Source organism: Neopsephotus bourkii, unplaced genomic scaffold (genome assembly GCF_033783945.1).
Source record: "Neopsephotus bourkii isolate Nb327-2 ecotype Australia unplaced genomic scaffold, CSIRO-AGI_Nbou_v1 NB_1600, whole genome shotgun sequence".
NCBI classification, from domain to species: Eukaryota; Metazoa; Chordata; class Aves; order Psittaciformes; family Psittacidae; genus Neopsephotus; species Neopsephotus bourkii.
In genome coordinates this window covers 2,313,906-2,326,671 of record NW_026902076.1, presented here as the reverse complement: position 1 = coordinate 2,326,671, position 12,766 = coordinate 2,313,906, and the positions used below count along the sequence as shown (strand labels likewise).

General features: G+C 38.4%; 1 protein-coding gene across 5 annotated transcripts in view; it reads right to left on the bottom strand.

Annotated features, from left to right (window-relative positions):
• The window catches only part of PKHD1 (PKHD1 ciliary IPT domain containing fibrocystin/polyductin), a 251,034-nt gene that overhangs the window by 69,359 nt on the left and 168,909 nt on the right, over positions 1-12,766 (bottom strand). For all 5 annotated transcript variants that reach the window (XM_061372231.1, XM_061372233.1, XM_061372234.1 and 2 more), the window contains exons 53-57: positions 8,304-8,417; positions 6,298-6,385; positions 5,325-5,479; positions 1,646-1,798; positions 168-1,046 (exon numbers count right to left, since the gene is read on the bottom strand). In XM_061372231.1, coding sequence (XP_061228215.1) covers positions 168-1,046; positions 1,646-1,798; positions 5,325-5,479; positions 6,298-6,385; positions 8,304-8,417 — 1,389 coding nt within the window. The remainder of the gene's footprint in view (positions 1-167; positions 1,047-1,645; positions 1,799-5,324; positions 5,480-6,297; positions 6,386-8,303; positions 8,418-12,766) is intronic.

Below are 12,766 nucleotides of genomic sequence, written 5' to 3'. Positions count from 1 at the left end.
TTGAACTGTATAAAAGTGAAGAACAATTCAGCTATAAATGTCACTGAATCTTGGATTTCCCCACTTTCCCATTTGTGGGTGTGGAAGCTGCACCTTCAATTGGAAAATGTAATTAGTCAGGAAAAACAGTGACAGAATAATCTGGCCAGTGAACACAGTAGACCAACCTTCCAGCTTCATGAGTCCCAGGACTTTTGTACAATTCCCAGTTTTGTGCCATGGGTTATCTGGCCTTTGACTAGGAACGGTGGTGAATGTAGGCCATAAAATCCCAACACGGCCTTTTAGAGGGTAGGATGGTGGTCGATCCTTGGCTGTTTGATTGGCTGAATGAGGTTTGATCCTGTCTCTGATGCAGTCAAAAGTTGAGCTTGTTGCGACAATGATGGAGTTTCTGAGTTTTATGAATCTTTTCCCTGTATGGCATTGCTTGGCATACAGACAATACACTACTGGCATGAGTCCCACAGTGTTGTCCACCAGCACTATATTGTCAACGATGACACTGCTTCCAAGGTGGAACATGATACCGTAGTCATAATTCTTATAGGATAGAAAGCCTGTGATTCTAGTGCATGTCTGGAATCCATCTCCTTGGTATAGATGAATGCCATGGAGATTTGAATGGGCCACATTTTCACTGCAATACCCTCCATCCAACAAACACTCTTGTCCCCTGATATGGAAGCCAATTCTCTCAGATCCTGCCACAACATTGCCACAGAGGGAGACACCAACGGCAAGGTTCGTCTTGATGCCAGCAACCCAGTTTAATGAGTTTTCTGGCTGCTTGCTCAGAATTACAAGGTTCCTGATAAGAGAATGATTTTGCCCTTCCAAATCGATGCCAGGTCCAACTGTGTTAAACACCATATTATCATGTAACAAGATCCAGTTGCTCATAACTGCTTTGATGCCAGCTCCGCAGCTACCATTAATGCTGGATGACACCACCGAGGACTCTTGGGATATATTCCTGAATTCAATAGCAGAAAGCTGAGGAGGCCCAAAGTTCAAAAATTCAGTATTTAAGAGTTGAAGGATACCTACAATGAAATAACTATAGTGAAATAAAAGCTTACAAAATCACATAAGAACCAGTAAGAATTACACACATTTAAACAGCTTTCAGGCATATAATAGCATGCAATGTTTGTCAGTGTATTGCTAGCAATCAGTGGGGATTTTTTATAAATATATATAAAACTATAGTAAAAAACAACTATGCACAGAACCTAAAATATGTATTTCATTACTTATGCTTAAAAATGCATAGCAGATGAAAATGGATACAGAATCACAGAATCCCAAGTGTTGGAAGGCACCTCAAAAGATCATCTAGTCCAACCCCCTTGCAAGAGCAGGGTAACCTAAAGTACATCACAAAGGAACATGTCAAGGAGGGCCATTGAATATCTTCAACGTAAGAAACTCCACAACCCCCCTGGGCAACCTGTTCCAGTGCTTTGTCACTCTCACAGTAAAGAAGTTTTTCCTGATGTTCACATGGAACCTCCTATGCTCCAGTTTACACTCATTGCCCCTTGTCCTATCACTGGACATCACTGAAAAAACACCTGTTTCCAGAACATACTTTCTTGTGCAGAACTGATCTGGTCAATGAGGCCAGATGGATCTCAGCTACCTTCAAACTCTGTTCCACTGGAGTCTGTAAAACGTCCCACCAGCATCCTCCCAGTGCAAGCCACATCAGACTTGATCTGTACATTCCGTGTTAGGAGTCCAACCTCTGCAGCCAAAGGGATGCGTCTACTGTCTTCTGTGTCATGGGATTGCCCTAGGGAGTTTCAATAATGAAAACGTGATAAGTGTCTATCATACTTATAAACTAGTGCTTTGAGTGACATAAATCCTGACAGGTTATGCACAGCTTCTATGCAGAATCTGCACTGACATTCAGGTGTGTTTTTCCTCCAGCAGAATTTACATGCATCAACACAAAAACAGAAAGGCCACCTGCCCATCAAATATTCACTATGCACTTATATTTTACCAACATATTTCATTTTTAGAAAAAGAAAGTGCTAAACTTTTTCCCTGCTGTATGGCAAATAAATGAACAGCTTCACACTTTTTTCTAACCTATATGTGCTGAAGTTATTCTTCAGTACACTGTAGAGTTGATTTCCATGAATGACAATGCTAAAACCCAGCTTGCTACAGAGTCTTGGTTGTGTGTGTTTTCTAAATAGTACCATAGAATATTAGAATAGTTAGGGTTGGACAGGACCTTAAGATCATCAAGTTCCAACCCCCCTGCCATGGGCAAGGACACCTTACACTAAGCCATGTCACACAAGGCTTCGTCCAACCTTGCCTTGAACACTGCCAGGGATGGAGCATTCACAGCCTCCCTGGGCAACCTATTCCAGTGCCTCACTACCCTAACAGGAAAGAATTTCTTCCTTATATCCAATCTGAACTTCCCCTGTTTAAGTTTTAACCCGTTACCCCTTGTCCTGTCACTACAGTCCCTAATGAAGAGTCCGTCCCCACCATCCCTATATGCCCCCTTCAGATTCTGGAAGGCTGCTATGAGGTCTCCACACAGCCTTCTCTTCTCCAGGCTGAACAGCCCCAACTTTCTCAGATGATCTTCATATGGGAGGCGCTCCAGTCCCCTGATCATTCTCGAGACCCTCCTCTGGACTTGTTCCAACAGATTCATGTCCTTTTTATGTTGAGGACACCAGAACTGCACACAATACTCCAAGTGAGGTCTCACAAGAGCAGAGTAGAGGGGCAGGATCACCTCCTTTGACCTGCTGGTCACACTCCTTTTGATGCAGCCCAGGATACGGTTGGCTTTCTGGGCTGCGAGCGCAAACTGAAGCCAGCTCATGTTCATTTTCTCATCGACCAGCACCCCCAAGTCCTTCTCCGCAGGGCTGCTCTGAATCTATTCTCTGTCCAACCTGTGCTGTGTCTGGGATTGCTCCGACCCAGGTGGATGACCTTGCACTTGTTATGGTTAAACTTCATGAGGTTGGCATCAGCCCACCTCACAAGCAAGTCAAGGTCCCTCTGGATGGCATTCCTTCCCTCCAGTGTATCAACCCAACCACACAGCTTGGTGTCATCGGCAAACTTGCTGAGGGCACACGCAATCCTACTGTCCATGTCACCAACAAAGATGTTGAACAAGACTGGTCCCAACACCAATCCCTGAGGGACACCACTAGTTATTGGTATTTAGCCAGACTTTGAGCCATTGACCACAACTCTTTGCATGCGGCCATCCAGCCAGTTCTTTATCCACTGTGTGGCCCACCTATCAAATTGATGTCTCTCCAATTTAGAGACAAGGATATTGTGTGGGACAGTGTCGAACGCTTTACACAAATCCAGGGAGATGACATCAACTGCTCTACTGCTGTTCATCAGTTCCATAGCCCCATCATAGAAGGCCACCAAATTGGTCAGGCAGGATTTCCCTTTAGTGAAGCCATGCTGGCTGTCACCAAGCGCCTTGTTGTTTTTCATGTGCCTTAGCATGCCTTCCAGGAGAATCTGCTCCAAGATTTTGCCAGGCACAGAGGTGAGACTGACTGGTCTGTAATTCCCTGGGTAATCCATTTTCCCCTTCTTGAAAATGGGGGTTATGTTTCATTTTTTCCAGTCGTCAGGAACTTCACCTGACAGCCATGATTTTTCAAATATGATGGCCAGCTGCTTAGCAACTTCATTTGCCAGCTCCTTCAGGACCCGTGGATGGATTTCATCAGGTCCCATGGACTTGTGTAAGTTCAGGCTCTCAAGATGGTCTTGAACCAGATCCTCTCCTACAGTGGGCCTAGGGTCTTCATTCTCACATTCCCTGTGTCTGCCTTCCAGGACTTGGGTGGTGCGGTCAGAGCCTTTGCCAGTGAAGACTGAGTTGAAGAAGTCAGTAAGAACCTCAGCCTTCTCCAAATCCAGGGTAGCCAGTTCTCCCGATAGCTAAATAAAGTCTTTGCAAATGAGACTTTTGAGAAAGTTTATGCAGATGTCTAGCTTTGAATCAATTTTAGATGACTTTAGATATCTACAGCCATGATTTAGCTATCTAAACTGGTTTTATGTACAATGGAGACCAATAGGCAATTTTCAAGTGCAGTTTGTTATCTATTTTATACATGTGCTTAGGGGGAGATGAAATAGAATTGAACAGTATGTATTTTTCTGCTTTAATTACCAAGGGAGCTGAGAATGACCAGCTCATGTGCAAACATGTACTGTAGATATCACATTTGCCCAGGTGAATCACAGTAATTTATATAGCTCTTAATTATTCCATCAGATCTTTTCTATGCAGTTGCGTCTAACAGCTGGTGTAGTAATTAATGTGTATGCAGTCATTTCATCTCAGGATACACTTATATCTGTTCTCTGACTCCAAGACTGGCTAGCAGGTTCCATTCTTTCCTTTTTCTTTTTTCTTTTTTTTTTAATTCAATTGTCATACAAAACTGTGCAAAGCAAGCTACTATCAACTAAAAGTATGGAGAACTGCAGAACAGTGCTCAGTGCCAAGTGAACACTTTTTTGCGGGTAAAGCCATTTAAAACACACAATAGTTCTGAACTTGTTTATCCATCATACTAAATTCTGTGCTACTACCTTGAATAAAGACTAAATTAAAAAAAAATATTGTTATGCATAAGAAAATACTGAATTTGGAGCTTCAGAATTTGACCTGTTAATAAAATTCTTGTAATAGATGGTAATAGATTTACTTTATAGGTTTAAATAAAATTAAATAACTTATCAACAGTATATCTCTCTTTACACTTAAATACAGATTCCATGCAATCTACACAGGAAATAAAGCTATATACAAATTTTATGTTTAGTTATATATTAGATTGTTTAGTTATATATTAGATTACAAATGCATTAGTTTCATACCATTGAACCGAAACTCACTGAATTTAATTATTTATTTTTTTAAAGGATTTGTTTTAATTTTTCAGTTTTTGACACACAACAAAAAATATGCAAATGGCCTAAGAAAACCTGCACTTTCTTCCCCCTTTAAAATCTGTGACATTTTCTCTATATTAATCAGTTTACTTAAAACATGAAACACCAGGATGTTTTCCAAAAATATTCAGTACTATATTCATTTTATTACCAGAAATTCATGTTAATATCAGCCATTCAGTGCAACTTTAAACATCACGTTTTCAGTATCAAAATGATGAGAAAAAGGCATACGGAGATAGAAATTTAGAGACCTTAATAAAGTAGAAACTATCTTGTTGCAGTATGAAATGGAAAGTTAATGCTTCAGAAGAAAACTTTCAAATGGAAAGATTCCTTACCTATATGTCTGTGTAGAAGGCGTTCATTAATTTTTATGTTATGACCATTGACTTCTTTAAGTGTAACGACTTCAGCTTGGTGGGCTTCATAGGAGGAAGAACTAATTACAATATCACCACCATGATTCCAATCTACTTTGTCCTCCACAAAAATTCTGTAATGCCAAATTACTAAGTTAATGTAATTACATTTCTGAGAGTTATGCTAGATTTCCTTGAAAAATTTCACAACAGTTTTGCCTAGGCAGATCTCAGATAGATAGAATCCACAGGCTATGCTCTAAGAAAAATAGCTTTAGGGTTTTCTTCAAAAACAGATGTCTAAAATATGTGGGAGGAAATTAATCCTGAAATGTCTATTTCACACCATTGATTAACAAGGTATACAGTCCCAGTAGAGAGTTGCATGGCCTAAGTAAGTTGCATACCAGAGATGTGTCAGACCATTTTTGGTTCTAGGAATATCCTACAGAGCTGAAAGTCAGCTTTGGACTTTCTTTGGACAGCAAAATGTAGGTGTTCAGGCGTAGGGCTCTGTGTGTGTGTGCCCGTAGCATTTAAGGTTCCACTACAGTTTATCGGTACAGTCAGTAGTGGGTGGAAGGCAATACAGCTCTCTCTGAATTTGGCATGTAGAACAATATTTGATTCCCTAAAGAAGAGTACCTCTTGCTATGTAAAATGTTCCAGGATATCTAAGACATTACTTTGTAGATGTGAAAGGAGGGAGGAAGAGAGGGAGAAAGAGAGAGAAAAAATGGAGGGAGGAAGGAAGGGAGAGAGGCAGGCAGGAAATTTCAAATTAATTATTCTTTAGAATTAAAGTTAATTTAAAGATAGCATTATTTTCTTTCAAGAAGTAACATAGCTTTTTTTTTAAAGGAAAAGAGTAATGCAACTCATAGGAACATGCTAGTAATAGGGACAGGAGCCGAAACTTAATATTTCGAGGTGTATTTGGGGAAAATACCACCTTTCATTGCCAGGAGCAGCATTAATTCCAAGATGTGTCCAAGATGTTTTAGGATAAGCGCTATAAATTTGCACCTGTCCATAAACCCCTGGAAAAAAACAGAAGCAGAAATTAAAGGTAAGGGAAAGAGAGACTTGAGAAGAACTGAACTAATAAATACAAAGGAATCTTTATATTTATTGAAGCATGCTTCTATGTTTTATGAAAAGTGTATGAACAGCACATAGCCTCCACTTGAAAGACAAAGTAAACTAGAAATGAACCATTAATAAAATAAAATTACCACCACATGTAAAAACAAGAAAGAAGATTGTACCATAGAAGTCTCATTAACTCAAATTAGAATTACAAAAGTATCAACCAAAAAAATCTAACAAAAAAAATGGTAAAAACTCCAGGAACAAAAGATACCAAAAATTACTCATTTATATTTCTTATCTGTGGAAAAAAAAAAAAAAACAAAACAAAAACCCACTATTTTTTTTTTTTGGAAATGAGATCCAAAACCATGGCAAAAAGCAAGGGTATAGAAACTTTTCATAGAGATGTTCCAAGAAGATTACACTTGAAACATAAAAAAATTCTGATTTCCTGCATTGAAATGTTTTGTTCCATTTTGCTGACCTGATCTGAAGTTCATCATTTCATCAGTTCATCAGTTCAACATTTGTCCTACGTCTCTAATAGTAACATGTTGCTTTGAAAGAGTTGTGCTTCAAATATTTAGTGAACCCGTTTTACTGCTTGGGCTAATCTCCACAGACAACTTTTTTCCATGATGTACTATGAAACTATAGTCTAAAAAAAGACTGAAGCAAGCACTGGTAATGCAACCCTGACTATCCCACCAGGACAGACTTCCAAAATAGCTTCCATGATACTGCATTTGCTGTGGTTTAAAATGATAGCATGAATAGTTGTGAAGTCTCACATGATAGTGTGATAAGCTGCAGCAATGCATCTATTTTCTTTTATAGACACTAAAATCATAGGAAGTTAAATTACTAACCATTGTTATACTTTAGCTCCTCAGTAATTTAGAATTTAAACCCCCCTCAAAATCCATTTTCTCTGTCAGTTTGGTGTCTGTCTTTCTTTCCAAACATTATACTTAGCTGTTTGCTAGAAGTCTGTAATTGATCAATGTGTGCAATAGTTTCTCAATTTCATCGTCAGAAATGAATTTGGAATTTCTGATTATTTATTCATTTTGTTTTCTCTAAATTTCTCTAATATTCTACAAATCTTGCCCAGGCAACTTCTGTTGCTAGAATTCTGAGTTTGTACTGTCTTTACAAAAGTTTCTCAATGAACAAACCCCTGCAATACTCACTTAATGTGTAAAACATTTTAAAACATGCAAAGCCAAAAACGTTAACTTATTTATTTAACCTCAATTATATGAAAATATGTACAAGCTAACATAAACCTTTGTTTGCCAGTTTTTCTGTGCGTTTAAGTGCTTGGAAATATTTAAATGTGTACATTTGGGTCCATGTGGTATCTCTTGGATGTAGTTACCCTCATTTAAATCAGGCATTTAAAAATAGCTATGTAAGTTTAAGCTCATCATGCTAGCCTTGAAATTTGAGGGCAGTATTTTTCATCCTAAGAGAGACCAAAGATAATTGAGACCAAAGCAATATGTATTTCTCTCCACTTAGCAAGGTCATCTTAGTTTTAATACTTTTGTCTTTGACAGCTACCTCCTACAAATCTCAAGTCTACAACCGAGAAAAACCCTTGCACGTCTTTTAAGTCATCTCCAGTTTCTTATATAAAGACCTCAGGATTTCACACCTAGTTTCTCACTTCTGCCAAATTTTGCCTAAACAAAGTCCTCCACAAAAAAATCCAGGACTTGACCTGGTGAAAGTTAAAATTTTTAGATCAGAAAAAAGTGTACACTTTTGTTGGATGCTTTCCTATATGACATTGAAACAGTGGTAGATTTGGCTGTTGCCTAAGACTAGTTTCCTATCAAAAGCTGAACTCATGTTACATACCAATATTCCCTGGGTGGACATTTATTTCCTCCAGCTGATCACAGTAAATCCCTTCAGATGCTCGAAGAAGAACCAGCAGCTTTAAATCCCTTTCTAAGGGATGATGAATAGAACCTGGAATAAAGACAGAACAGCAACAACCCACCGGAAAGATATGAATCTCTTTTATAATGCTGAAATTCAGGTGTAACTGTGGTGCAATAATCCAAGTGTAGGGGTCTAAATTTCTCTCCTCAGCCTATTTTTGCCTTTCTGGTCCTTTACCATTTCAGCAGGTCCCACATAATGAGTTCTTCAGCCAGGCTGAGTAAAACAGTCTTTCAGACCGATGGAAATATTGAGGGAAAAGAGCAAGGGAGAAGAAAATGCCCAAGAAGTTTTGGTGTGTGATGGTGTGCTCTTATCCTGTGGTGGTAAGTCTGTACAGTAAACTGTATTCCAAATCTGACTTTATTTATTTCACCAAGGGTAGTTTACAGCTTCAGAAGAAAATGCCCCAACACTAAACAGACTAAGGAGGAAAAAGTAGGACAGCTTTTGCCCTGGAGAAATGTATGCGGAGTCCAGTAAGAGTTCAGCGTTCCTTTAAAATTAGAGATTAAATCAATTATGCAACAGAAAACTGCAGCAGATGTAGAACTAAAAGATATATACATCTCTGTACAAAATTAGTTGGCCTGTCACATTCTTTTTATATTTAAAAATTACTAGTTTGGAAAGGAAAGCTGATTTTGTATCCTAAAGAAATATTTCTCTTTAAGAGCATTTTTAAATAAGTGAAATAAGTAAAAAAAATCATTGTTCACCACCAGTGTCTGCCTATATCTGTGGATATTTAGATTCCACAGTTAGGGTTGGAAAAGAACTTAAGATCATCTAGTTCCAATCCCCCTGCCATAGGCAGGGACACCTCACACTAAACCATCTCACCCAAGGCTCCATCCAACCTGGCCTTGAACACTGCCAGGGATGGAACATTCACAACCTCCCTGGGCAACCCATCCCAGTGCCTCACCATCCTCACATGTTATTCACAATTGCCCGTTCCTAATCATGATGAAGTCTCTTAAAGAAGGGATTATTGTTAATTATCATTATGAATTACTTTTGGTGTTATTATTGGTATTATTATTCTACTCCTGGTTACAAAGCATTTACTATTTCTTCTAGTTAAATCAGTTATAAACAGCTATACGATGTATTGAATTCTCAGCTCACTTTTAAAACCGTTTTATGTAGGTTTTCACGCTTAACAATCACAGACAAATGCTTGGAAATGTGAATTGTAAAGGCTTGAACTGGACAACATCACTTTTTTAACAGACTTATATCTGCGAATAGCTAAAAAATTTATTTAATGATAAAAAGCATGATAATAGGTTAAGGAATATTACCCTTATTAAAGAAAAAAAAAACCCACTAACACAAAATGCAATCAGAGTGACCAAAAAAAAATATTATAATAAAACTGTTCTTAATGTCCCATCACCATAATAAATTTTTACAAAAGAAATAAAAAATTTCTGCTCACAGAAATGTTTCAGTGGCTGGGAACTGCAAATGGTATATGACACAAAAGAACATGGGAGGTATCTATAAGTAAAAAAAAATTACTCGTTTGAAGTATATTTAGAAAAACAAAATCTGAATACCTGCTTCTTTCCCTAAATAGTTCCATGGGTTTAAATGAATAGATTTCAGCAGCTTCAATACAACTGCTACAAAAGAAGTGACCCAGAAAATCCTTGGACTATTAAGGTGGACTTTTTAGCAAGTTTGGTGTTGCTCACGGTGTCTCAGAGCACTTGAAGTAAGCTAATATTGTGCCAATATTTCAAACAAAGATAAAAGTAAAAGCCCCAGGTAATCACAGGCTTGTCAGCTTGACACTGATTCTAGGGGAAAAATAAATAAAAATTGAATGTCCAACTCTGAACACAATTAATAAATCATTAAAGGTGGATGATATAATTAATGCCAATCAACCTGGTTTTATAGAAAAAAGGTCCTGTGAAACTTCCTTGTTATCATCTTCTAATGAGATTACAGGTTTAGTTTATAAAGATAATAGCTTTGATATAATATAATTGGCTTCTCCAAGGCACTTGACTTAGTAGCACCAAACTTTCTGATTAACAAACTACACTGGTACAGCACGAACATGGCACACATGAATTTACAGGCTGACTTATTAAAATGGGAGCATTGATTCACATAGGTCTGGTCTTGGAAGCTCCACGGTATGCAACATTTTATCAATGACCCAAAGTAGCGTAAAGATACTGAAAGTAATAGAGAAGCTGATACAAATGGGCAAAAAACAAAGACATGGACCAGCAAAATCAGAAATAATTTGAATATGAAGAATTAGGAAGGAAAGTGAAGAATATTCAAAATATAAGATGACAGATCTTGAGAAGGTATTGCGATTGGATGGAGAACAAAGGAATAGAAAGGGGAAAGCAAAGTAAGGTCTGAGATACACACTTTGGCTTAGTCTAAACACAATCCTACAGGACGGCTCATGAAAAAAAAGATACAGAAATGACAGCTACCTCAGCTTACTCATAGGGAAATCCAAAATAGTTAATGTCCCCAAGTCACTGGGGCTGGATAAGTTTTATCATCTTGCAAAGTAACTGGCATATAAAATCACAGGTCTGGCAACAAGCAGTTTTGTTTAAACTACCAAGTTGGCATAAACACTGGAATAATAATCTCTGCAGCACATATGTGAAGAATATGGGCTTTAAGTGTCTGTCTTTGAACTTTGTATGTGAAAACTTTGGGTTATTTGCCCCACTTTATTGAGCTGAAGATCACATCAAACTATCCAGTTACCTATCCTGCATGAGACATGCACAAATGGAACCCAGTTTATACTCCTACTGCAACTGGAAAGCTTATCAAATTGATGAGCAACCTGGTGAGATAATAAGGCACTGCTGGCAGAGAACCAGAAAATAAAAGGTAATTGCAACTAGTAAACTAGAAGCTAGCAGAAGAGTCTGGTGAGATGTGCAGAAAATAGAAAGAGCTTCCTCAAACACGTTCTTCCAACTGGAAATTTTATCTAGAATTTGAGGGACCTGCTTATTTATCCAGATATGACACACCTGCCAGCCTGAGCACTGCTCCTCAAATACCCAGAGTTTGCCCACTCTGGGTATTTCAGGTCTTCCTTCAGTGCACACACAGGTCAACCTGTTGATGCGTACACAGCAACTCTGCAACTTTCTACAAGCTGGGCTCTGCACAGGGACTGCACAGTCAGTTTGTGCCTTCACTGTCTGTCTGATGATACATGTCACATCAAATAGCCTCACTGCAGATGCGTGACCTTCTACAAGGGATATCTAAAGCTGATCTTCTTCCAGGGAGTTCTGGCACCACAACAAATGCACTACCCAGTTAAAAAAAAAAAAAAAAAAAAGCAAAAAAGCCAAATATGATAATCACATGTGTAAGAAACAACCTGCGCTATCAGTAAAGTCACCACTGATTACATACTTTACTGAAGAAGTGTGAGGTCCAGCTGTCTGGATTGAAACGCATCTGTTAGGACAGTGGTTGCAGCTGGCTCATAATCCTTCATCAGGTCTAAGCTCTGGAGACCAAAAACTCTACTGTGCAATAATAAGAAAATAAAAACAAGGGAGGGAACAGAGAGGTATGTTTTTTTTATCTATCGAGATTTTCACTTTTTCTGTACTGCAGCCTGGATCTATTTTACTGTTTCCATTGTTTTCATATTTCAGTTTTATTCCAGATGTTCTTCCTGACAGATTTCTGTTATGTTATTTATTATTTTTCCATAGCAAAACCCATTCATTTTTTTCCTAGAATAGTGGTTGTTTACTCCCTCCTAGCCTTTCCTTTCTTTACAACATGACACTGCAATGGCTATTGCATATAAGAGTAAGGAACTCTCTGAGTTGTCAAATAGACTTTGCTAAGTATCTTGTCATGACCACCTTCAATATCAGCTCTGTGTTTTCTGCATCCAAGATTATTTTGAAAACCATGGTAAATTGTCACCAGAAAGTCTGAAGCGTTTTTATTAGTGGTCGATACCCAGCTTGATAGTCACTTCGTGCTGGTTCTCCTTCCTGAGCTTTTTCTTCAGGTATTCAGACTGCACTCTGCAAAGAAGCCTGTAAAAGCAGCTTGTAAACAAGGAGACATCACATGGGTTGCCCCTTACAGGTGATGCTGACAAATAAATAGAAGAGATGAGAGACAGATAGCTGTGGAGTAGGAACCAGCAGCCAGAAGGGAATCAGCAGCCAGAAGTGAAAGATGAATGTCCAAGGAATAAGAAGAAAGACATAGGATAGGATTCAGCTGCCTAAATATAGATGTCTAATGCCATCTAAGAGTCCTAATGCCCTCAAAACCACTATGTCAAGCTGGCAGATATAAGAGAGTGATCTTCTTCTGTTGAAGAGGGGCTTTTGAAGCAG